The following is a 27,991-nucleotide window of genomic DNA, read 5'->3' on the forward strand; positions in this document are numbered from 1 at the left end:
TTGAGATGTTTTAATAGTTTGGGAAATTGGTACATTAATAAAAAGTCAATTATCTTCACCACCCAGTGTAGTTATTTTGCAATAGCAAACTTTCGATGTTATGCATATTAAGTAGCTGGTGATCCACCCCATCCTGCTGTACTGTTCCCCGGGTTTCTACAGCATGCTCACCATTTCTAACAAAACCTGAATCACCAAGATCACACACACTCTATTTATCTGTTGACATATTTGTCCATGTATATTGCCATGTACCTGTCAGACTGTGAAAACTAATCTCGCTTATGGGACAAAAAATATCTATCTATCTATCTATCTATATATCTATCTATCTATCTATACCACCAAAAAGAATGCAGCAAGGCTCAAACAGGCAGGGGGTGGAAAGACGAAGATGAACAGACTCACAGGAAAGTTTTTGCTGTTGAGTTTGAGTTCCTGCCACATGCTCACAAACAGGTTCAGGTGGAGATGATCCAGCAGCAGATAAACAGACACATTCCTCTTCCTGCTTGCCTCGAGAAGATCACAGAGCAGCTCTACATCACTGAAACTGTCCATCACTATGGCCAGGGCCTAAACACACACACACACACACATACACGTCTTAAGCTGTCTATCACTATAGCAAATACATGCACAGACACATATCACCCACTGTGTATGACTGTGTATGTGACTTTTCAGCACACAAGATCCAATACTAACATTTTCCATCATCCCTCACATGTACAGGAAAACACGTCATGTTCCGCGCACACAACACACACATGCACACACACACGCACACACACACACACACACACACACACACACACACACCATTCCAGCCTTGGTGATGAACTCTCTGACCAGGTCTTTCATGCTGGCTGCTCTGTTGTCAAACTGAAAATAAACTTGAACATCTGGCTTATCCAGGGCAGGGTCAGTCTGCTTTACATCTGGAAGGGACAAAAACATAATCAGAGATGGCAGCAAATGAGAATGGATACTGATTCAACATATAAGTACATTGGGCTGACACACTAAAGTCTCTGCAGGATTTTAAATACCAAGAGTTAAAACACCAGAAAAAAATGTACTAGTAGCAGAGTAATAGTAGTTTGTTTTTGGAAAGGACTTGCTTCCATATAGGTTTTTGACTCCTGTAATACCTTTTTGGCTGCTCAGGTCCAAACCTGCCAAAATGGGGTCACTGTCTGTGGACACTGCAGGACATTGTGTGGCAGACTGGGATCCAGTAGACAAGCTGTCAAACTCGGTGGCACTTTCATCAGACGCACCAGGATCAGCTGTGTAATGCAAGAAGCGGTGAAAAAGTAAAACAACCAGCTATCTTTTTACTTTTTAATCCAATGAATCAATCTGATGGTTATCTTATGTTTTCAAACACAACAGGCTGCAAAGAGTAGGAAAAAATGTGAAAAGGATACATCACAATGTAAAAACAAACACTTACAACCTGTATTTCCATCCCTCCCATTTTCCAGGATGTAAATCTTCTCCAGCTGTGACAGAAAGTCCACTTCTCCCTCTGCGTTCAACACCTCGTGGTATCCCTCTAAGCCGTGGCTCAGCAGGGAGTCCACTGCCAGCCGGGCACTCTCGTTATGGCTCAGATCCAATGCCGGTCTGCTGGCTATGAAGTCATAGCAAGACGGGGAAGGGATTCGGAGGTCTTGAACCCGTCGCCTCACCTTCCCCAGGGGTTTTGATCTCCAGTACAAAGGCGCTGACGCACTGCTGTCATCCATGGATGGTGGACTTAAATGCAAGTCTTTTTTAGTGGTTTGCTTTTTTAAAAGGTAGAATTATCTCATCTGACAATTAGAAGAACCACAAGCAGGTCCATGTTGCAGCTGTGCACGATCGTCAAAGCGTGGATGAGAGTCTCATGCATGTCTCTGACATTTGTGAATGAACTACTGGTTGAAGCTCACTGAGAGGTAAATGGCAAATGGTAGAACCGCCCCTGCTTAGGGCAATACTGTTTCACAGTAATAAGTGATGACAGGTGACAGCTGAGAGCAAAAAAAACATGCAATAGAGAACAAAAGAATGTAGCTGTGGTAAAAAATCCAGCTTTCCTCAGGTCTCCTTCAGGTCAGTGTCCAACATAACAGCAGTAGGTAATAACCTGTCTCTGGCAGAAGAGTAGTTCAACTCCAGGTCTCCATAGATGATGGGAGACGTAACAGCTGCCTGATAAGACTACTGGTTCAAATGCTACAATCCCACCTAGGTCAGAAGAGAAAACACACATAACACATACTCACATTTGTATGCACACACCAAGTATAGGCTCTATTGCAGTATGGTCAAGCTGACATTGTTAAGGTAAGGATATGTGTTTACAGCTCTCGCAATATCATTGTTTACATTTATGATTCTGCGAAACTTAACATCTCCAGCTAGGTTTAAGTACACCTTGAGGAAGAGATATTTCAGAGTTGGGATGGGACTACACAATAAACAAGTTCATTGCTGCTTCTGTGTAAGTCATCAATATCTCCTGAACCTTCTTCATGCATCCAAAGTCAAGCTGCTGCTGAGTTTCTTCATAACAACTCAGCGTCAATGAACAGGATTCCAAAATAAACTAAAGATCTGGTAATTGCAAATTTTCTTTTGCCTTACCATGTCTGAGTTTTTACAGAATCATAAACTGTGTTTGAATTTGGCTATAAAAAAAAGGCTGCTAAAACTAAGACAGCAGATTGTTTTCCTGGGCCATTTTATGGTTGAGGGCAGCACAGAGTAGTGAGATCATATCTTTAACAGGGTGATGTTATAAAGTGGCTGAGAAATGCCTTTTTTATATAAGTCAATACTCCACAAAAGCGTTTTGTCCTTTGGAAATGTTAGCCTCTGAATTGCCTTTGACACAAAGGTAAGGTGCTATTTGGAATATGTACACAAGAACAAGAACTTCTGAATTTACATCACTAGGTCTCAAATTACCACTACTGAAATACAAAGTTAATGAGCAATGTAAAATGCGAAGAGCTTTGATGCAACTGCAGTGTTTATTGCTGTCTATGTCTGTGTGTTCAATGTTTTAATGTGCATGCTGTAAATTGGTAGGCTAGCCATCAGTCCTCAGCAGAGTCTAACATTCAAACTGTACCACAATCACGAGAAGAACAGGCAAATCTCCTAGCAGTGAGCAAACACAGACACAGAGCAAACAGACAAGCCTGCAGTGTCTCCAACACCAAATCTCATGTCAAAGCATTGTACTCTCCACAAATGGCGGTAGGAATAATTGGGATGGAAATATGTTTTTCTATTCACTTGCTTCTGTGTGAATACACAAACGGCCAATGGCCTTAGAAACAGCTGCAAATGTTTGCAAGACTGTATGAAAGTGTGGCAATGGCTTATCACCATTGTGGTGAAGACTGCGAGTGGGGATCTGATGAGCTTAAAGAAATGATTTAACTGATTGCTACGCATGTCGCTGTGTGTCATTTGCTGATATTGGAGGACGCTTTATAGGCAAAATCAGGTAGAACTGGAGCAGCAAGCGACTGCAAATAGGAAAAGACAGGAAGGGCTAGACAGACTAGAGGCTGAACAAGTTAGAAACTCAGCTGCTCCTGAGTTTTTACATAAGAGAAGGAAATATTTATTCATATGCAAGTTCATAGCATTATGTGTGACGTGAAATTGTGCTTCAAGACATATTTGTGTACTTCCACGAGGCACCAAGTGTGTGTTTTTGGTTGTTGATTCAGATGATAGAACAGAAAATATTCAACTGATTTTGCTGTATTCCTTCCAGGGCCTGAGAGTGATTTAGAGCACGTCAGGACAGATCAACTTTGGGTGGAGGGAAAGAAAAGAATGAGTGACAGGAATGGAGATGGCTGTCATTTTAGCTCATGTCAAACAACACCTGAATGACTATAGGACCAAAAGACAGAGACAGACATTCACAGGCACACCCAGTGAGGAGCAGAGTCCAACCTGATCTGGTTTATGAAAAGAGACAAGTTGCTTATTGTCTTGACATAAGCAGACAAACCATGAACACCCTGAAACAAACTCCCTGATATATCCAATCAAAACATACCTCTAATCCAAATTATAGTGAAATCTAAATGATAATGCCTGTAGTGGAAGCCCTGAGGAACTGGATTTGCATATTGCATGTTGTCTGTTTGTAATACACTACCTATGAATTCTGTATAGAGAACATTTCTTGAAAGGCAAAATGAAACAAAATTGTAATCAGAATTTTCTTTTTTTTTTTTAAACATTTTATCCAAACCAGGTTTTAAATAAGACAAATCACACAAAATTGTATTGAAATAAAAAAAAATTCTAAATGGAGCACCAGCGCAAATATTTAAAAAAATGACAACCATGAATATAAAGTGTACAACTGAACATTAAATGGAATGTGGTATGATAACAAATTCAGAGGTATAATAGTTTGTATAAAGATGTTAAACTGCAGACACTATAGAACTAACAGATGTTTCACATACAGTTAGTTGAGCTAGACATGGTACCGACAGTATTGTACGCTGCATCAGTTTGTAACAGTGCTCACAACTATCCCCAGTTATACAGGACAGTGTGTTTCTGGAGTGGCCACAGACAGACTTGAGTTAAAATGAATGAAACTGCCGTTGCTTGCAGGAATATTATCAGAGAGCCCAGGCATGAATGATGGTCGACCTAGAGTGGTGACAAAAGCTAAACAATTGTGCACATCACACGAGGCAACATCAGAGCACCCATTTCTGTCCTCACAGGGAACCAGAGGACTGGTGTCTTAAACGGAAGACGTGGGTGTTCATGAGATGGTGGTTGATGATGCGCAGTTAACATGTTTGACTCTATTTGCGTTAATAATGTGTAGTTTAAAAGGATGGTATATAAGCACATGGAAAATGGTAAACGGAGTCTGAGTCATTGTATCTGTTGCTTGCTTGAGGCAAGAATATGTTTTTGTGACACTATGAAGACAAGAGAGCAGTTTGTGGTCACGGTGAGACAGAGGACAGTGTGAGGACAGACTGTGAGGAGGCAGAGCTGCCCTCTCTGGCTCTGGCCGCCAGCTTCTGTCTCAGTTCTCTGACTTCCTTCAGCAGTTGTCTCTCGCTGCTGTCCAGCTGGGCCCGGCCTCGGTCCAGGGAAACTGACACAAAATAAAAAGCACAAACAGGAAAATTATTGCCGCAGAAACTCAAGGTAATGGTGGTCACATTATATCGAGCTGCAACAATTAGTGGATTAGTTTATTGACAGAAATTTCATCAGCAAATACTTTTGATAATTAAATGTTAAGGGCCCTATTTTAATGATCTAAGGGCTCGGCGTGAAGCGCATGGTGCAGGTGCGTTTAGGGCGTGTCCAAATCCACTTTTACTAGTTTGACGGCAGAAAAGAGGGTCCGTGCACCGGGCGCCTGGTTCAAAAGGATTGTACTTTGTATCTTCATTAATTTATAGGTGTGTTTTGGACGTAACATGCAATAAACCAATCAGAGTGTCATCTCCCATTCCCTTTAAAAGTCAGGGGCGTACGTATCTTGGCGCATTGCTATTATGACGGCGGATTTGCACCGTAATATTTTTGTTTGTGTGCTGCTGCGCTTCCCTGTGTGTGTGTAACAAGCATAGTGCACGAGCACGAGCATAGGCGCATTTTACCAATTTGCTGTTAAAATAACAATGAAATGCTGCGCTATTGACTTTTTTTCTTGGTCAATGGCATGATCACTTTCCGCTGCCTCAAGATAGCAATACGCCAAGAATTCACCTGAACACACCTCCCTGGAAGACCTGCGCGCCCATAGGCGCAAAGATGGGAGCAGGTGCATTTGCTATTTAAACGACACGGGCGCTGGACGGGAAATTGACAACTGTGTCGGTCTTAAACTAGCAAAGACACTTGTGTCGGGCTTTGTGCTGCACCGGGTGCGAGATAGGGCAAAGTCTATTTTCAAGCAAAAATGGCAAACATTTAACGATTCCAGCTCCTCCAATGTGTTTCCCAGCCTTATATTATAGCAGTAAAGTGAATATCTTTGGATATAGTCTTAGCCTATCATAAGCCTATATAGTTATAGCCTTATCTACTTGATGAATGAATGACTTACAGTTGGTGGCTGTGCTCTCTGAAGGTGAGCTGCTGTTTAGACACACCAGGTTGGTTCCTGACTGCTTTGGGCTGGTGGCAGGGTTGTGTCTGACTGCTGGACCTGCAGTGCTGCTTCCAACATTAACAGCAGTGGTGGCACTGGCTCTAGGAGGAAGTCCTCTGGTCGAACACAGGGATCTTACCCCCATCTGTCTCTGGTTGTCTGCCACAAAGCAAACACATATTACAACACCAATATGCAACACCCAGCTTCTTGAATATAATTCAAACCCCTGTGCAATATTCACCTTGCCATAGGCCTTGAATGTATACATTTTTTAAATTGCTTCTTATATTTTATTGTTTTATATTTTATATGCCTTTCTATATTTACTTTATTTCCTTTCACTCATTTGTTATGCACTTATTTTATTAAATTTCCCTTACATTTACTACTCCCAGCATAAGCCTTTCACACATTTGTGCTTGTATAACAGATGTGACAATAAAAAAATTTTGAATCTTGAATATTAGATCCACGTCTGGATAATGGACAGGTCAGCTCAAAGGCCACAAACACAACAGGTGTATATGTGGAGTAACACCTTTGTCTGCTGTAGATCTGGGTGGCTGCTGCTCCCAGGGCGGCGGCTGCTCCTGTAACTGGGCTCTGGAGCTCATCACTTCATCCCACTGCAAATTAACAAATACTTATTGTCTAATTGAATAACGATAACCAAACAGCATAATTTTCTCAGCAAGGAAGACAAATCTTAAAACCAATTTTGCAGCACTGATTTTATAGGTCACAGAAAAGTCCATAAATGATGTCACAATCATTGTACATAGTCAAGCAAAAACATCATGTAATTTGTTCAGTCACCCTCCTTCCGGCCACATCTCTCACGGTGTCAGCCAGTCTCTCCTCCTCTGCCAGGGTTTGCCTGTGAAGCTCTGCCAGTCTCTCCCTCTTCCTCTCCTGCTTGGCATCGACCTGCTGCAGACGCTCCGCCACCTCTCTCTGCCAGTCAGAGTCCAAGCCGAGCTGGCACGCCTCCGCCAGGGACTCCTCCAGGACCTGTGTGTGTGTGTGTGTGTGTGTGTGTGTGTGTGTGTGTGTGTGTTTTAGAGAAAGTTAACGGATAGAGGAAGAGGAGAAGATCACCGGTACCTGTGCCAAAGTGAGTTTGCATGCCTTCGTGGCTAACGTGATAGTTTCCCCGTAAAGTCAGACCAATTTTCGAGTGCATCGAGATGGTGTGCTTTTATCGAGATTATTACACTGGCTCCATATTGGAATGTGTCACTAACCTGCATGTTTGTCTCTGTGCGGTGTAGCAGCTCTGTGTAGCTATCACCCTCTCGTTCTGCCCTCCTCATCCTCACCTCGGTCTCCTCCTCGACCTCCCGTCCCATTCGCTCCTGCTCCTTAAACAGGTGCTGAGGGAAATGGCCATGGGGAAAAAAAAAAACTTCAGGACAACGTGATGTCATTAGATGTGTTTGTGACTATTACATCATCTAAAAATTGCTTATTTTACAGACCTCAGTGTTTGATTGTAAGAATCTAAATGCAGAATATGTGTGTGATATTCATTTATTATGATTTTAGAAGGTGGTGTCTAGAGGAGGCTACAACACTGGAAAGTCTTGAATTAGGTACAACCATCAGTGATTTCACTTCCTATAACAATAAAGTCTCAAACTTAGAGGCTGACCTGTACCTCTATACTTAACGTCCAGTAAGAGAAAGCACATTTCCTTTTATGCTTCTAGGTAATTCAACTGCAGAATGCTTTCTAGGTTTAGGGGAGTCATCATTGGGGGATACATGGTCACAGAGAGAGAGGAAGGGAGGTAGAAATGAATCAAAAGAAGGATGTTGGGAGAGAGGAAGCTGCAAGCATGCAAGCTGTTTGTAACCTGTTCGAGGCGTCTCCTCTGAGCCTCCAGCTCCATCTGTCGGACTTCTAGATCCTGGACTGATGCAGCTGTTTCTCGCTCCCGGAGATCCATCTGTAGCACAGCATTAAAGGTTATTGGTTGGTTAGTGCTCAAAAGTGATGGCTACTAAATCCATGATGAAGATTATTTGGTAGAAAAAAAAAAAAATGTAATAATGAGAAGCACACTACCCATAATAAAGTGAGCAGCAGAGTTCGGGATCTGTGGTATGGCTAATGCAGGCTCCTTCATACAAAAGACTACCTTGCATTTTAATCACCAGGTTACCTTTCTACTGATATCCTGGTCTAGTCTTTGGACCTGTGAGGCTCTCAGGTTGTGTTGGTGTTTGAGGAAACGTCTTTTAGTTTCGTCCAGCAGCTGTAACTCCTTCACCTTCAGCTCTCTCTTCATGGATGCCAACCTGCAGAGGATGGAGCGGTGTCAGCAACCAATGCTGCTAAATCACATCGTTCTTTTGTCCTCATGACTCAACTATGGAGGTGTGAGCATCTGGTGCTTTTTACTTTGCCCTCTGCTGTGTTAGTTTTTCCTCTTCTTGTGCCAGGATGTTTTTGCGCTGTTCCTCAGCCTTCTGCAGCAGCTCCTGTGTTCAAATCAGTCAAAGTATTCAGTTCACTTAACTTCCATTTCAGGCTTGTGTTTCACATACAGGTTAACTTTACGAGCAGGCAAAACAAAACCAATTCCAACCAAATTTATGGTTGAATTCATTTTGACAAACAATATCTACCTGTTGTGCATAATAGGCCTCCTCTTTAGCTTGGCGACGCACAAAATCTGCGTGCATGGCTGACACCTCCTGCCTGATGAGACAAACAAACACTTTTCATCTGTTGGATATTTTCTCACTAATGGCTTTGGAATGTATTATCTGACGCTAGTTTTAGCATTTCTTATCTTATTAACACTGTGGATCCACCATCTGTAATATCACCTCTCGCGGAGATACTCCATCTCCTGCAGTCGTATCTTCTCCCTCTCCCGGCTCTGGTAATCCACTATGAATTGGGGGTAGTGGTTGAACACGGGGTACTGGCCTTTGGTCAGTGGTGTGAAGTCAGAAAGCATAGTCCTGGGATGGATGTCAGTTGGTGTGCTGCCCATGAGCCGGTACGCTTCCTTTATCATGGCTCCCAAATCCAGGTTGTTACGGTGGTGGAAAAAATACTGGAAGCAAAAGAAAACAGGACAAAACATTTGATGGAGGAAGAGAGATGGAAACATTTCCTGACTCACTATGAGAGTTACCTCAAAGTCCTGTTTCTGGGAGCAGAGCAGCAGAGGCTCACGGCAGCAGGTGACGTAGGCCACGCAGGTGATGAGCAGGAAGGACGGATGGTTGGAGAAGATGTTGTCAAAGAGTCGGAGCCACTCATCGCGAGTCAAAACCTCTGAGAACAAGGTCTCCAGCAGGGGCCACACGTAGAGCTAAATGATATAGAGATGCACATCACATGGAGTTCCAGGACAAGCCTGTCTCTCACCACTCGTCCACTCTTCTCCTCCAGTTGTGTGTAGTTGCGTACAGCTGTTACCTGTGAGGTGATGCCACAGTCCACCAGGTGCTGCAGCAGTTCCTTGTCATGATGAGCCAGAACGTTCTCCGCCATGCTCAGGATGTTCAGAGGAGGGTTGGGGAAGTACTCGAACCAATGCTGACCCCAATTCACTGTGCAACCAAACATCAGCGTATTCAGACAGACTGATAACACAAGACTTGGACTCAAGACATTCAGATGCCTGATAAACAGAGCCAGAGTTGTAAAATGTGAATGTTGCACTGCCATTCTCTACACATAAACAAGGCACAAAAAACATGTAGTAATCCTGGACATAAAGCAGCAGCCCAAAATATTGGAAAGCTTTCAAATGTGTGTAGTTGAAATTTCATATACGTTCATAATGTTGCGTTGACTCGGGAAATGGCATTTTATAATTACTACCATGAAGTACCTATGACAGTGGCCACCACCTCAAAGCAGAGCATCGGGTTGTTCTGGAAGAGCTTGACGAAAGGGAAGGCTACCAGGGGAAGGTACTCCACCTCTCCAAAGATGGCTGCCCAGTGAGCGAAGGCAGACAAAACCCTGTGGAGCCCAGGAAAGGACTAAATAATTAATTTGTTAAAAATCATTTATATTCTGCAGAAAGAAGAAAATACATAGAATGAGTTGCAATTGTGTGTGTGTGTGTGTGTGTGTGTGTGTGTGTGTGTGTGTACCTCTGCAGTCCCCTCTGTAGCTTGTGACTTTTGATGGGGTATTTATCATTCAGAGCGAGGTAGGCTGAATGCAGACCTTTATCAGTCAGACTGCTGTACGCCGCATGGTTCTCTGGGAGACACAACAAAGACCGCCATACAAACATCCTGCAACACAGATACACAAACGAATCATGGAAATGTTACATTAGGTGTTAAAAACTTGGCATGATGCAGTTTTTAAGTCATCAGATGCATGCATGAATCCTGCATGAAAGTAACCTTTACCTGTATTTAGCAGGATACTCTCCAAACGCCTTGAGCAGAGCCACCAGTCTCTTCTTATTCAGACCAGCAGGTAGTTCATTCTATTGACAGACACGAAACCGTAACACAGTATTAAATACGCCCTTATGCATCTGGTTAGAGCGAGGGAAATGCTTTGTGTGCATTTGTGGTGGAACATCTATGATAAATAAAATTTTACATCACTCCGCAAAAAGAAAAACACAATGTATAGGAAACATTGTTGTGTGTTGTTCCCACCTCTTTATCCTCAGCTGTAGACCCAGCGGGGGGTCGGAGTACCTTCACCTGTGTCCGCCTACCCAAGCTCTTGGCTGGTCTCTGAACCACCTCGGACCGGACCCTGACCTTTAGGTTAGACAAGTCCTGATCGTCAGCTCCACCGCCAGTGACCACCGCCACCTGGGAGGGAGGAGGCTGGGGGAGGGGCACACACAAACGCAGGCATTATATGAATACAGATCAATATCTTATTATCAGCAAATGAGAAAACTCTTGCCACCTTGTCCATCTTTGCACAACTATCACAACTGACTGTCACCTTGTTGACTTCCTGTGTGAGACTCTGAACACTGTAGACTTTGATGCTGCCATTATCCATGATGGCCACAACGTGTCGGCCGTTAGGGCTGACCGCCGCCGTGGTGATGGTGTCATCATGGGAACCCATGTGGAAAAGCAGCTTGCAGGTGTGAATGTTAATGAAACGCATCACGCCGTCCTGGCTCAGTACACCAAGTGTCTACAGAGGCAAAAAGTCTCAATTACACAGGGCACAGGCGCAGAAAAGTGCAAACATATGCATACAGAGATACAGAAACAGACGATGGGCTCATTAACATGTACAGATACACAGACGGGGCCTCTTCCAGGCAAGTGATGTCAAAGATGTGTAAAACGAGGTTCCATAGCAGGAGAACAGAGGAGATGAGTGAAAATTCCTCGGTTGTCTGTGTACCTGGCTGGCTCCACCGTCAAAGCTGTCGGGCAGGAATTCCAGCTGTCGGATGGTTCGGACCTGCGTGGGCATCTGAATCACCCTGATCAGCTGTTTGCTGTCCAGACACCACAGGTGCAGCAGGTTGGAGCGCCCACCAGCAGCAAGGCTCTTACCATCACTGCCAACACAAGTCAGGTATATCAGTGTTTGATAAAGCCTTCTGATCCCTATTTACTTTTTATTGTGCTTATGAAGTGTTTAGAGCCAAGCAGGGTGGGACATATAGTAACGAAGCACTACACTGGAAAGCTATATAATCAATGCGCTAGTTAGTTGTTGTGATGTGAAAGACCGTGTGACAGCAAAGGCCTTGTAGGAGATTTTGGGTCCGCAGTCGGGGACAGGGAGCTGGTATTTGCAGATCAGCGTGTCGCTCTCCCAAGCAAAGATGGAGTCATCACTGAAACAGCTGAGGATGGTGTTACTGAGAGGCAGGAAAAACACCTGCAACACAAACAACAGTGGGCCACGACAACAATGAAGAAAGAACACATTTAGTGCGTGCATACCATAAATGCACTTGACATACAGTGCCCTCCACAATTATTGGCACCCTTGTTTAAGATGGGGTCATGGACTTCTAAAAATTCTCCTTTTTTTTAAGCAACATAGAACCCAAATGCAAAAAAAGAGAAAAAATCCAACCTTTTTTTTTTAAGTACATTACTTTGGTGGTAAAAAAAAAAAAAAAAAAAAAAAATCACACATTTAGAAAAAAAAAACTTGAAATCATGTGTCCCACAATAATTGGCACCCCTAACAATTCCGCTGAAAAATTTAATTGATTTTTTTTTAAATATATTTTTCTGTAGTTGCTAAAGTTGGTCAGGGTATCTAGGAACTTTTAAATAGTTAATTATGTAATAGTAATTCATGACTTCCTGTTTCCCTGGGGTATAAATATGACGTGACACAGTGACAACCTTGTTAGGGTGCATGGCATTATGAATGCTTTGAACTACCAGGACATTTTAAATAAAAACCTGATGGCCTCTGCCAGAAAGCTGAAGATGGGTCGTCACTGGGTCTTTCAGCAGGATAATGATCCTAAACATCTGGCAAAATCTACACAAAAATGTTTTTTTTTTACAGTCCTCCCATGGCCATCTCAGTCCCCAGACCTCAACCCAATCGAAAACCTGTGGGGTGAGCTAAAGAGGAGAGTGCATGAGAGAGGACCCAGGACTCTGGACGATCTAGAAAGATTGTGCAAAGAAGAATGGTCAAAGATCCCTCTCTCTGTGTGCTCCAATCTTGTGAAATGTTATAGAAGGAGATTAGGTGCTGTCTTGTTGGCAAAAGGAGGTTGTACAAAGTATTAACATCAGGGGTGCCAATAATTGTGGGACACATGATTTCAAGTTTTTTTTTTCTAAATGTGTGATTTTTTTTTTTACCACCAAAGTAATGTACTTAAATAAAAGGTTGGATTGTTCTCTTTTTTTGCATTTGGGTTCTATGTTGTTTAAAAAAAAGGAGAATTTTTAGAAGTCCATGACCCCATCTTAAACAGGGGTGCCAATAATTGTGGAGGGCACTGTAGTATATCAACAGCTTCAAATTAACCAAAAACTCTATAACTTCATCATTAAACTACTATTTGCAAATGTTGCTTTCATTTTGCATGTTTACCCTCTGAATGCCAACAGACTGTCGGATGTTGAGCTTCCTCTTTCTCTGGAAGGTGTCCAGGTCCCAGAGCTGAGCCGTGTCTGAAGACGTGCTGATGGCGTAGCGGCCTGAGCTGTGGACAGAGATGGACGAAACTGCTCCCTCGTGACCTCGCATCCAACTGACCAGCTGCTTTGTGTCTGAAAGAAAAGAAAATGAAACAATAATAATGATAATAATAATAATACCTTTATTCAGGACACAAATGGAAGGTCAATAGTACATTAAAAATGACAATATTTACAAACATATAGCAATAAGTATACAGTACAATTCATATAAATTAATAAAAGGTCAACAACCCGTAATATACAAACAGGAGCGCCAATGTCTCCACAGTCTAGATTCATACCTGACAGAGCTAAAATCAATGTGGCCTAAAGCTTGAATGATTCTGTTTTCTGAGACAGACATTCTACACATGTATCAATAAACAAGGTTTCATATCAAGACAGAATACACCAACACTAACAAACATGTGACTAGCACTACACCATCTTGGTTGTTTTAGAAGCAGTCTCATGCCATCATTATACGCTACATTCAGGCTCTGCATGTTCTTTTTTCTGTAAGACCGCCACAAGAGGGCAGTATATAATGGTGTACAGAATGCTTTGAATAAAGCTTCCTTAACATTAGCCGAACACATGCCAAATTTACATGCAAGCACATAAGCCTGAGCGTACATCTGGCGACACGGTCTGTTGATTTCCTTATCATCTGATAAATCATTAACAATATGATGGCCAAGATATTTAATCTCATCACACACTTTAAGGGCAGTACCAGATAAAAAGAAATCAGGAAATAGTAATTTCTTGTCTTCTTTACTTCTAACAATCATAATATTGCTCTTATTTGCATTATATTTGATATTGAAATATTGAAAAGTTGTTGTAACCCAGCACTATATGGGCAAATGATTACCAAATCATCTGCATACATAAGGTGATTAATAGCAAGTGTCATTGAAAATTACATTGTTTGGAAAAAGTCCTGAGAACCTAAAAACAGGGTACATGCCTGAAAGTTACTATGAAAAGAACAAAGCAACGTGCCTGGATGTGTTTATCCTACCTTTGTCAAAGCACTTGATGGTGTAGTCAGCCAGAGCCACAAGGAACTCTGTGGTCCTGCGAAGGCTGAATGCCAGAGCAGTGCAGGCCTGTCCTGTCTTCTGCACCAGACGAAATCTGCCCCGTGAAAGAAGCGATGAAAAACACAAGATCACATACACACTCGCTCACATCAAGACCACTTTGTTCAGCTCTATACAGAAGGAAGATACATTTATATTTGGAACACAATCATCGGATCACGTCCTTGTAGATGAGAAGATCAATTGGGAAGAAGATAAAAGTATTTTTTACCATATTTTTGGCTCTAAATAGAACACATTCAGGTGAGAGAAGAGACATGTCAAAATGAAATGCCTATGGCATATATAGGAAATGTGGGCTTATGACTGTATATGGACCATACTATTCGTAAACATGTCACAAGGCAAATCATGTTAATAAAATAGAATAGTGATAAACAAATACTTAAAACACTCAATTATTTTGGGGCTTTTGAGCAGTCAGCCACCTGTTCCTACTGATGTCAAAGACGTAGATGTTGCCATGGTGATCTCCAGCCAGGAAGGAGTCTCCTGTGGTGTCAAAGGCAACATGGAGGAAACGCACCGTCTTGGCCTGCTGAGCTCTGCGGACCACCGTCACTAACACACTAGGACACACAAGGAAGACAAGACAACACCCAGATAGTACTCAAATGAAAAGCAACAAACTGATGAATCATGGCTGCTCTCTAGTGGTTACAATTACCCCCTGAAAAAAGTGGTTGAACATGAACAAAAATGTAAAGAGGCATCCCCTGGGAGTATACAGTACAGTATCATACTTACATACATGCAACATGTGTGACTGAACATAACCGCATTGCAAGCAGTTAGCTAACCTTCCAATGTTAACGTTAGTTTAGGCTCAGAGGTATGCGTTATAGAGACATTTTACAGCCTAATCCAGATAAATGTGTCACTCCCCGCAGCATCAGGTGCACAATGACAACTAACGTTAACGTTAATCAAGCATCGTTTAGCTATTTCCTACCTTTTGCCTAGTGTTGGTTTTCGATGCCAGACTTTCCCCTCTTCTTTGTTTCCGATGTCCGTCACTTCCATTTTAAAGAAGTCTGAAGAAACTCAGTGCATACATTTACAATACAAAATAATATCCTCCTTACTTGACTTGCCCCAGTTTACAGTAGCATGGCTAGCTAACGGGCTAGTTGGCTAAGTTAACCCCTTTAAAGGCGGAGCAAACAGCGCGAAATTTGAAAGCTCAGGCAGTAACGTTAACGTTATATTTAGTTTTAAGTAACGGCCAGAAAGGCCGTTAAGGTCAGCACCATTTAGAAAAATCGGAGCTCAATAGTCCTTTAAATGCTTATCAAACGATACGCTAACAGTTTAACTACAGTTTCAGGAGATGTTGCTTGTTTTGAGCTTGAGGAGTTATTTTGTCGCCCAAAATTGACGTCAAAGGTATACAGCGACGTGCAGTATGGGAGTTGTAGTTCAAAACAGTTTTGAACACACTAACTTCTATGCTTATAACACAAGGCTTACAGAGATATCATGTTTTAAACTGAGAGTGACACTCGATGAAATGTGGTATATACCTGTACCTGTACATATTTTAATTTAGTTTGTTATAGGCCTATGTATGTACAGTATATGATTCTTCGATTAAAAAAAGACACGTTTTAAACTGGAATTGTTAATTTGCTTATAAATATTTTACATACATTTTACTTCCCAACATGAATGTCTAAATGCAGGTGTCTCTGAATACAGAATGTCTTCAGGAGAAGACAATGAGAGGGAATAGAAAGCTCCAAAGAGAGAAAAGAGAGTATTGGACCGGACCCTGAGTTAAGATTTTTTTCTGAATATGTTGTTTTGGATTTCTAGGACTTTTCTTTTCTGCAAATAATACATTTTGAAGTAGTCAAAATGTTGAACCATTCACTGAGCACATGGAGTTGTAACAGCAAAAAATAAATACAAATAAGAGTAAAACAAATAAACAAAATAATCTAACTTCATCTCTTGCTTATCTCTTATTGTGGCTTTGTTTTTGTTCTGTTCTTCCTTTTTCATCTGGTCTATCCATTGACATATATATAATGGACCAATAGACCCCGTTGCTCTGGACGGAGACCAGTGAAGGCTATTAGAAGCACTTTTCCGGTGATCTCTTGCTTTACTGCGCAGCCTCCAACTGACAGAGACAACGTGAGCAACGTGTCTGAAAGTTGGAAGTCTTCTGGTAGCTGTGCCGAGAGAAATCTTAATCATTTCCAATCTTACAGAGACGGAGAGTGTAGGTATATGTAAGGAGATAACATAAGCACAGGCTAATTATTGCTAACTAACATGCTAGTTAACATTAGTAATTAAACCTAAACAGCTAATGTAAGTCGAAACTGCTGCGAGCTTCTCCTGTACTATACGGTAATTCCTCTACTGTGCGACAGTAAGTCACTTGGTTATGACACAATCGTTAGCTTATTTTTATAAAAGCGTCTGCTACGGAGCCATAACGTGAGATACAAGGTAATGGAGCCTTTTATACATTGTCGTGTTTCTTTAGAAATAAACAATGGACAAATAGAGTCTTTAAACGCTTCAGATGTAAAGTTATTTGCAGTCAAGTGACGTAAAAAAAAAAATGGCGGTCAGTGTAATGCTAACAAGAGGTGATCGCTTCGTAGCAACAAAATGGCGCCATCGGAGGTTCGCGTTCTGAAGCGAAGCTTACCCCCTTGGGTCTATCTGCCAGTTTGGGAAACAAAAATATAAAACACCTAAGATGATTATCTAAATCTTTTTATTTTAAATAAAAATTGTTGGACGATATATGGTTGCTTCCATTCACCCATGCCTTTCTCTCTTTTTTCTTAATGCTGCAAACATGTAAGTCAGATCAACCCTGTTTCCTATTTATTCTGATATAAATAATCATTCAAAATGGGCAACAAAAAACCTGAAACCTAACATTTGAGTTATGTATTTAAGTGAGAACATGAGGTTTCATAAAAAGGGATAATTTCCCCAGTATTGTTCCTCAGTAATCATTATGCTTGTTCTTATTTACATTCATTCCATTCTGGTGGCTCGACCCTGTCCACAGGGACCACTGTACAGGAAAACTATCGCGTCTGGCACGCCTCTTTCTGGCTGGCTGCCTCTGGATTGGTCAAGTGGGAGCTTTTGCAAATTTTACAGGAAGTGCTATAAATTCAAAGCAAAATCAAAAGATGTTTGTGAGAGAATAACAATACATCCGGTTCTAACAAGTTTTCTTCAAATTAAGAGCATCATATAAAACATGTCTTTAAAATAAATAAATAATTATGCATATTAAAACTACATAAATATACAAACCCACAACTTGACAAAATGAATAAAAAATGTACAGACCTTCATTGGTGTTGCCTGCATCTATTGTAAAGTTGTCCATTGTCAACATCCCTATAGCGTGACCAACACAATTTATTATGACCAGTGTAATACTATTTGATAAGAATAAGGTGAAGCAAAAAAACGAAACGTACCTGCCAATTCACTCTGGTTGAATTAATCAGTTATTCTCTAACGTTAAGTGAATTTAACTGCGAGTAATTTCACATTAATCTGAACAGAAATGTTTGCAGTATTTCTCTAAAACCAACACTGGGTGTATCACATCATAAAAGTATTCTCAGCAACAAGCTCAAAATTGTAATACGATATATATAACATATGAATAATGATATTACAGCCCTTATAAAACGAATAATTTTCCTTATGAATTGAATTTTACTGTTCAATTTTGACAAACATGATTTATTTCCCTAGAAATAGGACAATAGTTTTACTTTGAAAAGCATAACCGGATGTGTCTGCTCTGACCTCAGCAAATGGATCAGTAAAGCTAGCTCCCCTTGATTAGCCACGTCATGTTAAGTTAGCAGTGAGCACTTCTGGAATAAAGACAGCGAGGGGTCGCAGTGTTGTAGTGATATTAGCTCATTTTTAGAGAGGCGCTCTTGTTTCCTGGTTATAACTCGGCAGTAATCATATGGAAAGATGTCGGACATCGGGGACTGGTTCAAAAGCATCCCTCTCATCACCCGGCACTGGTTTGCTGCCTCGATTGTTGTTCCCCTTATTGGAAAACTAGGATTGGTTGATTTCAGGAATCTCATGCTGTTTCCAGAGCTGGTCTTAAGCAGATTTCATGTAAGTTTATCTTGTCTCTGTTCACTTGTGTGTTTTGGAGTAGCTGATACATGCTATGTTGTGTTCTGGATGCGGTGAGTTAGTTAGCAGGTGGCTAGCAAGGCTAACTGAGCAGGCCTGTGCTGTGTGACAGCCAATGAGAGGGCGAGACGCAGAAGGTTGTGATTTCCGGATGCTGTCGAAAAAGCTTTTAATTTAGCAACACTGAAAAAAAGGTGCAGATATACCTATCATTAGTTCAAAAATGTATTTTAATTACTAGAGACAAGTGTTGCATTTTCGGTATTTGGTGAAATAAAAGTAGTTAGTTTTCAGGTGCTCGTGCTGTGCATGTCACAAGGCGGAGAAAGTATTTTGGACAAATTGTAAAGGGACTTTCCTACACTGTGTAATGATTCCTCCAGACAGCGTTTTTTTTACTGTACATCACTACGCTGTCTGGTTCACAATGTAAACAAGGTTAGGAGGTGGGACGTGGATACGTATCCTGAAAGTCTCACCTTAGGGCAAAATAGCCTCCATAAACTACTTAATTGCAGTGGTGGAAAGTTACTTAGTGCACTTACTCAAGTACTGCACTTTACTTTTTTTCAGAGGGAAATATTTAGCTCCTTTACTAAACTTAAAATGTATTTCTACATTTACTGGTTACTTTAAAGAATAATATTTCAATATATATTAAGATATATTGTTAGTTTATAGAATATGATGCATTGCAAAATTAAACTACCCAAGTAGATTAAATTATTATATTTTTTTTATTATATTTCAGTAAATGCTGCTTCATTAACACTTCAGTAACAACCAATTTAATATAACCTATAATGGGGGTGCACGATTCTGAAAATGTCACAATTCACTATTGATTTTCAGGCTCAAGATTAGATTCAAAAACGATTCTCGATTTTAAAAAAACAATTCACAGTATGTAAATGTAGTTACTTTTCCCATGTGATTGCAGTAGACATACAATTTAAAAAAATATATATATAAAAAATTAAATTCTTTTTATTTTCTTTATTAAACAAATATGAATCGATTTTTGGAATTCTATGAATCGATTTTGAATCGATAGAGCTTGAATCGCGATACGAATGTGAATCAATTTTTTTTTATATTATTTTGCACACCCCATATATATATATATATATATATATATATATATATATATATATATATATATATATACATACATACATACATACATACATACATACATACATACATACATACACAAGTAATAAAGTGTAAAACTCATGTGCCGCTTGCAAGCATAATATAGCAGAATTACTGCTTTTACTTTTGATACCTTTTTTTTCTAAATACATTTTTCTGTTAATACTTCTGTACTTTTACTGAGATAAGATTTTTGACTAACCTGACAACTTTCATGCTGTGGCATTGCTACTTTTTACGTTTAAAGCGTTTGAATACTACTCCCACCAGTGGTTATTTAAACAATCATTGCACTCTCTGTAGTGTTATATGATGTGTATGGTTTAACCTGCCAGAGAGCAAGCTGGTGTGGCAGTTACAATAGGTTACTGATATTGAAGAGAAACACCGGCCGTGCTGCAGCTGAATAGCTTATTATAGTATTACTCTATTCATATTGGAGTAGTTTTGTCGCTTTGCAACCAAATGAGAAATTAAATTTTAACCTTGTGACCTACTGTGGTGGGTTATTCATCTTGAGGGAAGATGAAGATAAAAACCATGATTCATTTCATTATTGCTAAATGGATATTCAGTCAGTGCAATATTATAAGCTCCTGAATGTTTATAGACCCTTGAAGTTTCCTCCACCATACATTGATTTTCAATAACTGGCAAGTCCTGTTATTTGTGATGGTACATGAAAGAGGACTACTGTCCTGTTTTTATAAAAAAAAAAAAAAAAAAACCCAGTTAGCATCACTTTAACTATTATGCTGTTTTATATGGCTTTAGAAGTCCAGATTTTAGATCAAGTGGAAGTTTATTCCAAATACCAAGGCTGTAAAGCTAAATACCTATACATATCAATCCATTGTTGAAATATGGACAATACCAGTAAATAATAATCAAGCAGCATATTCTCTAGTTGTAACCAAGGCACAGTTACAATTTGTTTCACTCCACTCTTGTATGTTGTAATTATATCCAGTCATTTCCCTCTTGATTAATAGTAATTTAACATCAGCCCTCAAACCGCCTCTTAAATGCTGTTTTCATCTGATGTCTGATGTTACCATCAAATAAAACCTTCTGAATCTACTTGTGAGGTGACCGTCTCTGCAGAGGAACACCAGCTGTCTGGGGCCACTTTTTCAGTGCTTAGAAGTTATCATTTACAATCCACACGAGACTTCATGTGTGTTACAGGCACAGCCTTCAAAAATCTGGATCTCTGCCCAAACACAGCTACAGTATTTTGATTTCTATTAGACTAATGTCTCTTCTGTTTCTTTCAGCTCTGGAGACCAGTGACTGCCACCTTGTATTTCCCAATAACCCCTAATACTGGGTTTCTGTTCATGGTCAACCTGTATTTCCTTTACCACTACTCTACTCGACTAGAGACAGGTGAGACTGTTGGCTTTAGTGGCTCACACAACACACAACACACAACCCACAAGCTAATGTTTTTTCTTGGTATGGTTTTCCAGGGGCGTTTGATGGCAGACCCGCAGATTATGTCTTCATGCTCCTCTTCAACTGGATCTGCATTGTTGTATCCTTTAACTGGCATCACAAAGTACCAAACTCTTTAAAACCTCCTTTAAAAATGTTTCAATCTCCTTCAACATAAAGTTACATCCCTGTTTTCCACTCCACCATTGATCCTAGCTCTATGCTGCCTCCTTTGCTTCTCTCTCTCTCTCTCTCTCTCTACACTGTGCCATGTCAGGGTGGCTCTGTGCCAGTGGCCCAGTGTCAGTCTACCTCTGCAGAGAAACCTAATCTAGGTCACATGCAGTACAGCCCGGCCCATATCTCCACACTATCGTTTTTGTCAGGAGTTCAGCTCTGATTGTCACCTTGTCTGACTTTTTCACAGGCATTTATAGTTTATTAGAGACAGATTTGGGCAAAATCCTGTTCTCCTTAAACCTGATCTGGACCAAGTGTTCAGTTTTTGTTATCGCAGGCAAATTGTGTGGGTGGAAAATGGGTGGAAAAAAAAGAGTCAGGTGTGGGAGGTTAGGCTTACGTAAGGGGAAGAGGCAGAAGTGGTGGTTGACAGTCAGCCAGTGTGGGGATTGGACCTGGTAACCTTCCAGTCACCAGCTGCCCTAATCTTAAGGTTCCAGCTGTGATTGTATTGAGCCACGAGGTTGTTGTCCTTGACTCTAGCTACAGATAATTGGGATGCTGATGAACATGCAGGTGAGAATCCTCCTCTTTCTCGCTGTATTTATACCACAACATGAATTTATGTATACTGTACATAAGGCATAAAGCACTTGTTTGCTATGGGAGTGTTTCATAATGCAAGATGACTCTGTTAAATTAGGCTTACTTAAAAAAAAAAAAAAAAAAGACATTTTGGGAAATGTGCTTCACCTCAGGTTTAACCAATGTTACAATAATCCCAATTTATTTAAAAAAAAATCTAATTGATCTAATCTAATTGAGAAACTGTTTTCTCAAAAGTGCCTCACTATAAGTTTCCCCTTATTGCTGTACTGTGAAGAAGTTTGCAGTTACCAAATGACACAGGTGCACTTATTGCGTACTTCAAATTCGAGCTCATATTTTTATGTCTTCAGCACTTACAATACAAAGAATGTAATTTATATTACTTACACGTAAAACAAAAGCAGCTCTTAAACCAGACCTGACTTCATCTGATCATTAGGGCTGGGACGATATGCTTCTTTCACTATACATGTAGAGCTGCAACTAACGATTATTTTAATAATCGATTAATCTGTCTATTTTTTTTGATGAATCTGATTTAAAAAAAAAAAAAAAAAAAAGCTCAACTCAATACATACTTTCTTGTTGTTAGTTAATAGTTGTGTAAAGGTAAGTAGCCCAAAGACAAACAGACACACACACACACACCTACCTTATTCATTAAATACGGTACCTTATAAACACAAAATATTAAGGTCAATCATTGGTAAAAAATAAATTTATCAAATATTGTTTCTAGAGAAAATAATCTATTCTAAAAATCATCACAAAAAAAAAAATCACGATTCATACGATTTGCGATTCCTGCCCCAATTAGCCATTCTTTCTGGAGCCCCCTTTATGAGACACCCCTCAGATGTTAGGGGATATTGTAGAGGTCCTGAGGTGACCAAAAGTTACCAGGAAACCTTTTCACACAGCTGTCTTGTTGATGCCATTTGGTTGGATTTATATATTGCTGTTTGTGTTGTTGTTGTTGTTACCAGCTGCTGATGATCCCACTGATCATGTCAGTGCTCTATGTCTGGGCTCAGTTCAACAAAGACACAATCGTGTCCTTCTGGTTCGGAACACGGTTCAAGGTACCACATATCTTATCACCAACTCTTGTTACATCACAAATTATACAATTCTATCTAGGAGAACATAAAATAGCATGTTTCTATGGTATGGACTATTATTTACTACCACAATGTGAGGCTACTTCTAGGAGTCATATTAATTATATTTCCTTCTTGCTCTGTCCTAGGCACACTATCTACCCTGGGTCATCCTGGTCTTCAACTTCATCATAGGGGGCTCGTAAGGAACTATTTTTGATTAGTTGGATTAAAGTTTAATAGTTGTATTTCAAATGCACTCCACTATAAATGTCTGTCTTTATATGAAATAAGGAATGGGCTCTGTTTCTGTATTCCAAAGTAGGGAATATGCTGTTAAGCAGCTTGTCTTTGAACTGAACGTGTACATGTTACACTAGCACTGTGTATTGTTATTTGGTTTGATTCACCTTCTTCTCTTTGCCGTTAATGGGCAGGTTTGTGAATGAACTGATAGGGAACCTGGTGGGTCACCTCTACTTCTTCCTCATGTTCAAATACCCCATGGACCTGGGAGGACGCTCTTTCCTCTCCACACCAGAGTTCTTGTAAGTTTCCCCCAACATTTGAGTTTAGGCCATTTTTTTTTTTTTTTTTTTTTTTTTTTGCTAATACAATTTACTCACCACCTTCATTGCTGATATGTGGGGATGTTGAGGGTGTGCTATACACCGCGTTAAAGCAAGACTATGTATAACAAAGGTGAAACATATACCCTTTTACAAATGAAAAGTAGAATTCATAAGGAATAAAAAGCAGCCTTACTTATTCCAACCCACTGTTTTTTTGCTACTACAGCCTTACTTGGTCTGTTATGAACGGTAGCTGATGCTGGCTAATGTTTCCTAATGTTTCCACTTGTAGCCAGAGCGGCTGATGTTGAGCTAAAGTTACACGCTCGCTCTAAAACGCAAAGCACAGGACAACCAGATAAGTTATCGGACAGGATTTAAACCTGTCTAAAGCTTGTCTATGTTACCTAAACCACTGGTTTGGAAGACAAAAACAAAAAAGTAATATTACCTAAACTGTTGTAAATGTTCATGTGGTCTGGCAGAGCTTCTTGGTTCAAATCGAACCATCTGTACATTGTGCTTTCACAAAGAAGTAAACAGTGATTTGCATTCCCATTTGGTTTCACTTCCAAACAAGTATTTTAGATAAAAAATGTATCCCGAGAGGGTAAACTGGTTACTCACCCATGCACAGTGACAGATAACAGGTGACTCAAGTCAGAGCAATCACAGCAGACAACATATGAGAAACATACTACCCCAACAAAGTAACAGATGGACATTAGAGTTGCTCAGGAGCTCGCCCAGCCATGAAATGATGAGTTTGTCTGACCACTTGTGTTGTTGTTTTATCCAATTTGACAGTTATTTATGACTTTTGTTATAAAGCTGTCGGTACCTGCCTTGCCACTAAAAAAACTGCAGTAGGCATGTATGTGGGAAAAGTTGAGTGAAATGCTGCGGTGGCCAATCATGTAACAGGCGATCAGACTTGTCAGTGTGTTTTCAGCTATGGTTTGAGGCGGTGTGAGCATCCCGTACAGTAAACAGGAAACATCACTGCCTTTTATTGCTGCCACAAGAAAGTAAAATAAAAACATTTAGGGAAAAAAATAAAACTAGCACTGAACTGCCCTGGAGTTTGTGTAATACATTGAGGAAAATAAGTATTTGAACACCCTGCTATTTTGCAAGTTCTCCCACTTGGAAATCATGGAGGGGTCTGAAATTGTCATCGTAGGTGCATGTCCACTGTGAGAGACAAATTTAAAAAAAAAAAAAAAAAATCCAGAAATCACAATATGATTTTTTTTTTAACTATTTGTATGATACAGCTGCAAGTAAGTATTTGAACACCTGTCTAACAGCTAGAATTCTGACCCTGAAAGACCTGTTAGTCTGCCTTTAAAATGTCCACCTCCACTCCATTTATTATCCTAAATTAGATGCACCTGTTTGAGGTTGTTAGCTGCATAAAGACACCTGTCCACCCCATACAATCAGTAAGAATCCAACTACTAACATGGCCAAGACCAAAGAGCTGTCCAAAGACACTAGAGACAAAATTGTACACCTCCACAAGGCTGGAAAGGGCTACGGGGAAATTGCCAAGCAGCTTTGTGAAAAAAGGTCCACTGTTGGAGCGATCATTTAGAAAATGGAAGAAGCTAAACATGACTGTCAATCTCCCTCGGACTGGGGCTCCATGCAAGATCTCACCTCGTAGGGTCTCAATGATCCTAAGAAAGGTGAGAAATCAGCCCAGAACTACACGGGAGGAGCTGGTCAATGACCTGAAAAGAGCTGGGACCACCGTTTCCAAGGTTACTGTTGGTACTACACTAAGACGTCATGGTTTGAAATCATGCATGGCACGGAAGGTTCCCCTGCTTCAACCAGCACATGTCAAGGCCCGTCTTAAGTTTGCCAATGACCATTTGGATGATCCAGAGCAGTCATGGGAGAAAGTCATGTGGTCAGATGAGACCAAAATAGAACTTTTTGGTCATAATTCCACTAACCGTGTTTAGAGGAAGAAGAATGATGAGTACCATCCCAAGAACACCATCCCTACTGTGAAGCATGGGGGTGGTAGCATCATGCTTTGGGGGTGTCTTTCTGCACATGGGACAGGGCGACTGCACTGTATTAAGGAGAGGATGACCGGGGCCATGTATTGGGATATTTTGGGGAACAACCTCCTTCCCTCAGTTAGAGCATTGAAGATGGGTCGAGGCTGGGTCTTCCAACATGACAATGAGCCGAAGCACACAGCCAGGATAACCAAGGAGTGGCTCTGTAAGAAGCATATCAAGGTTCTGGCGTGGCCTAGCCAGTCTCCAGACCTAAACCCAATAGAGAATCTTTGGAGGGAGCTCAAACTCTGTATTTCTCAGCGACAGCCCAGAAACCTGACTGATCTAGAGAAGATCTGTGTGGAGGAGTGGGCCAAAATCCCTCCTGCAGTGTGTGCAAACCTGGTGAAAAACTACAGGAAACGTTTGAACTCTGACTTGCAAACAAAGGCTACTGTACCAAATATTAACATTGATTTTTTCAGGTGTTCAAATACTTATTTGCAGCTGTATCATACAAATAAATAGTTAAAAAAAAAATCATACATTGTGATTTCTGGATTTTTTTTTTTAGAGGTCTCTCACAGTGGACATGCACCTACGATGACAATTTCAGACCCCTCCATGATTTCTAAGTGGGAAAACTTGCAAAATAGCAGGGTGTTCAAATACTTATTTTCCTCATTGTAGTTGGATGTTTCCTGCAACAACAAAGTACATTCGCTATGTTTTGCTAGTCTCTTTTCTTTCTTTGAAATAAAGCTGCCTTCAAGTGCACTCAGAAACAGCGAAATCTATAAACCATCAGACGGAAAACAGTAATTGTGAAATATAAAGTCTACTTGTGCTTTGTTGGGGGGTTTAAGAACACAACAGGACGTCACACAAATGGTCCGTTTCATTCGCAGAAAATCGGCGGATCGCTTTTTTTGGGTGCGAATGCCCCGCAAAGCAAAAACGACAACCCCACCATGTTTTCTAGTCATTAAATAAGGATTTACAAATGTCATGTTTTTAATGATTGTATGTGAATGCCCGCCCTCCTCATCCCTTTGTACATCTCTGTCCTCCTCTCTCCAGGTATCGGTTCTTCCCTAACAGGAGGGGCGGGGTGTCGGGCTTCGGAGTCCCTCCCAGCAGACCAGCTGCCCCGGAGCAGGCCGGGGGAGACGGAGGAAGAGGGCGTTACAACTGGGGCCATGGCTTCCGTCTGGGGGGTGAATGAGCAGAGACAAGAGGGAGAGAGAGCTACACCCCCTATACCCCCGCCGCTCCCAATAACAAATGGCGTTGCAGTTGAATGTTTAAGGTTAAAGTGCTTGCTTTTTCCTCATTCTCTCTCCTCTCATTTTAGGAGAAACACCTTGACTTAAAATTTAATTCACATTCATGTTTAGTTTTAAAGGACACAAGAGGATGACATTTGAGAAAGCACGCATTTTAACCCTGACAGCCCCCCCACTCTGGCCTTAAGCTCAACTCACCAAGTGAAGCCAGCTCTACTATTACTATTGCTACTACTGCCCATGTGTCCATGTGAAGCAGATAGAAAGAAATATGAATAGACTCCTTTTTTTTCTAATGTGATTCTTGATCTCCCCTCCCCTTATCTTCTTCCTTTCGGTCCTCTTCTTTTCACCCCTCCCTTATCCTCCTCTCCTTTCTTTGCATTCGGACTGTCAAGACAAGAGATGTTGCAGCTGCACACCAGCACGCTGTTGATTTTGACTCTTGGTTTCCTGTCTTCTCCCCTTCTCTCTCTGTCATGCCATATCAGATTACATTGTAATTACCAAGGCACTGGGAGTGTGCTCTCAGTGGAACATGGGCAAAGCTATTTAGAGAGCACTGTTTCCAGGTCTGATTTTACATGGGTGGAACATGTTTTTTAAGCCTGTGTGGCACAGAACTGAGATTTGTCTTAAGATCTGATCTTAACCAAAATAGGGTGAAGAGGGGACTTATTTTTGTAAATATAACCATTTATTGAAAGGATGAGCGAGTCTAAGAGTGTAATTATTGTACTATCCTTGTTTCCTTAATGCAACACTCGGATTTTTGTCAGGAGGGCACAGCCAATTATGTGCCAGAGTGTCTGGTTGAGAATCACTGTGACTATATGTACAATTACGGCTGACAACCTATTCATTATTAATTAATCAATCTGCAAATTTGTCATTAATCACTTGTTCTATAAATACCAGAAAAAATTGTGAAAAATGCTTTTCTTGTCTGGTCCAACAACCCAATGATGTTTATTTTATTGTGACAAAGAAAAACTGAAACTCCTCACAACTTAGTGTGATAGAGGGGATTTGTGCTTGAAATATTATCAAACTAGGTGATTATTTTTCTGTCAATCGATTTATTGAAA

At 40.7% G+C, this 27,991-nt stretch overlaps 2 protein-coding genes across 2 annotated transcripts; one reads left to right on the plus strand and one right to left on the minus strand.

Annotated features, from left to right (window-relative positions):
* Window positions 1–3,951: 3,951 nt before the first annotated feature.
* tbc1d31 (TBC1 domain family, member 31) lies at window positions 3,952–15,777 on the minus strand. The gene is made up of 23 exons (XM_028581262.1): window positions 15,350–15,777; window positions 14,826–14,966; window positions 14,316–14,431; window positions 13,200–13,378; window positions 11,860–12,011; window positions 11,526–11,685; window positions 11,109–11,309; window positions 10,808–10,984; window positions 10,550–10,629; window positions 10,283–10,429; window positions 10,015–10,148; window positions 9,597–9,730; window positions 9,310–9,489; window positions 8,996–9,228; window positions 8,792–8,864; window positions 8,565–8,644; window positions 8,326–8,461; window positions 8,017–8,109; window positions 7,405–7,533; window positions 6,977–7,171; window positions 6,699–6,786; window positions 6,113–6,316; window positions 3,952–5,149 (listed from the first exon to the last, which is right to left on the minus strand). The coding sequence occupies exons 1-23, from the start codon at window positions 15,418–15,420 to the stop codon at window positions 4,995–4,997; spliced, it is 3,258 nt and encodes a 1,085-aa protein (XP_028437063.1). The 5' UTR covers window positions 15,421–15,777; the 3' UTR covers window positions 3,952–4,994.
* Window positions 15,778–18,180: 2,403 nt separating this feature from the next.
* On the plus strand, window positions 18,181–27,638 carry derl1 (derlin 1). Its single transcript, XM_028579794.1, has 8 exons — window positions 18,181–18,525; window positions 20,979–21,090; window positions 21,174–21,238; window positions 21,868–21,894; window positions 22,914–23,009; window positions 23,177–23,229; window positions 23,465–23,575; window positions 26,698–27,638. Exons 1-8 carry the CDS (start codon window positions 18,373–18,375, stop codon window positions 26,840–26,842), a joined length of 762 nt encoding a protein of 253 aa, XP_028435595.1. The 5' UTR covers window positions 18,181–18,372; the 3' UTR covers window positions 26,843–27,638.
* Window positions 27,639–27,991: the final 353 nt, after the last annotated feature.

Source organism: Perca flavescens, chromosome 6 (genome assembly GCF_004354835.1).
Source record: "Perca flavescens isolate YP-PL-M2 chromosome 6, PFLA_1.0, whole genome shotgun sequence".
NCBI classification, from domain to species: domain Eukaryota; kingdom Metazoa; phylum Chordata; class Actinopteri; order Perciformes; family Percidae; genus Perca; species Perca flavescens.

Excerpts from the sequence above, each read along its gene's own strand:
- tbc1d31 (XM_028581262.1), bottom strand. The coding sequence starts at position 15,420 with ATGGAAGTGACGGACATCGGAAACAAAGAAGAGGGGAAAGTCTGGCAT. Across the intron at positions 13,379-14,315 it reads CATCAAGTGCTTTGACAAAG|ACACAAAGCAGCTGGTCAGT; the intron begins GTAGGATAAACA and ends CTTTTCTTTCAG. Across the intron at positions 8,462-8,564 it reads CTAACACAGCAGAGGGCAAA|GTTGGCATCCATGAAGAGAG; the intron begins GTAAAAAGCACC and ends CATCCTCTGCAG.
- derl1 (XM_028579794.1), top strand. The coding sequence starts at position 18,373 with ATGTCGGACATCGGGGACTGGTTCAAAAGCATCCCTCTCATCACCCGG. Across the intron at positions 21,239-21,867 it reads TCAACTGGATCTGCATTGTT|ATAATTGGGATGCTGATGAA; the intron begins GTATCCTTTAAC and ends CTCTAGCTACAG. Across the intron at positions 23,576-26,697 it reads CTCTCCACACCAGAGTTCTT|GTATCGGTTCTTCCCTAACA; the intron begins GTAAGTTTCCCC and ends TCCTCTCTCCAG.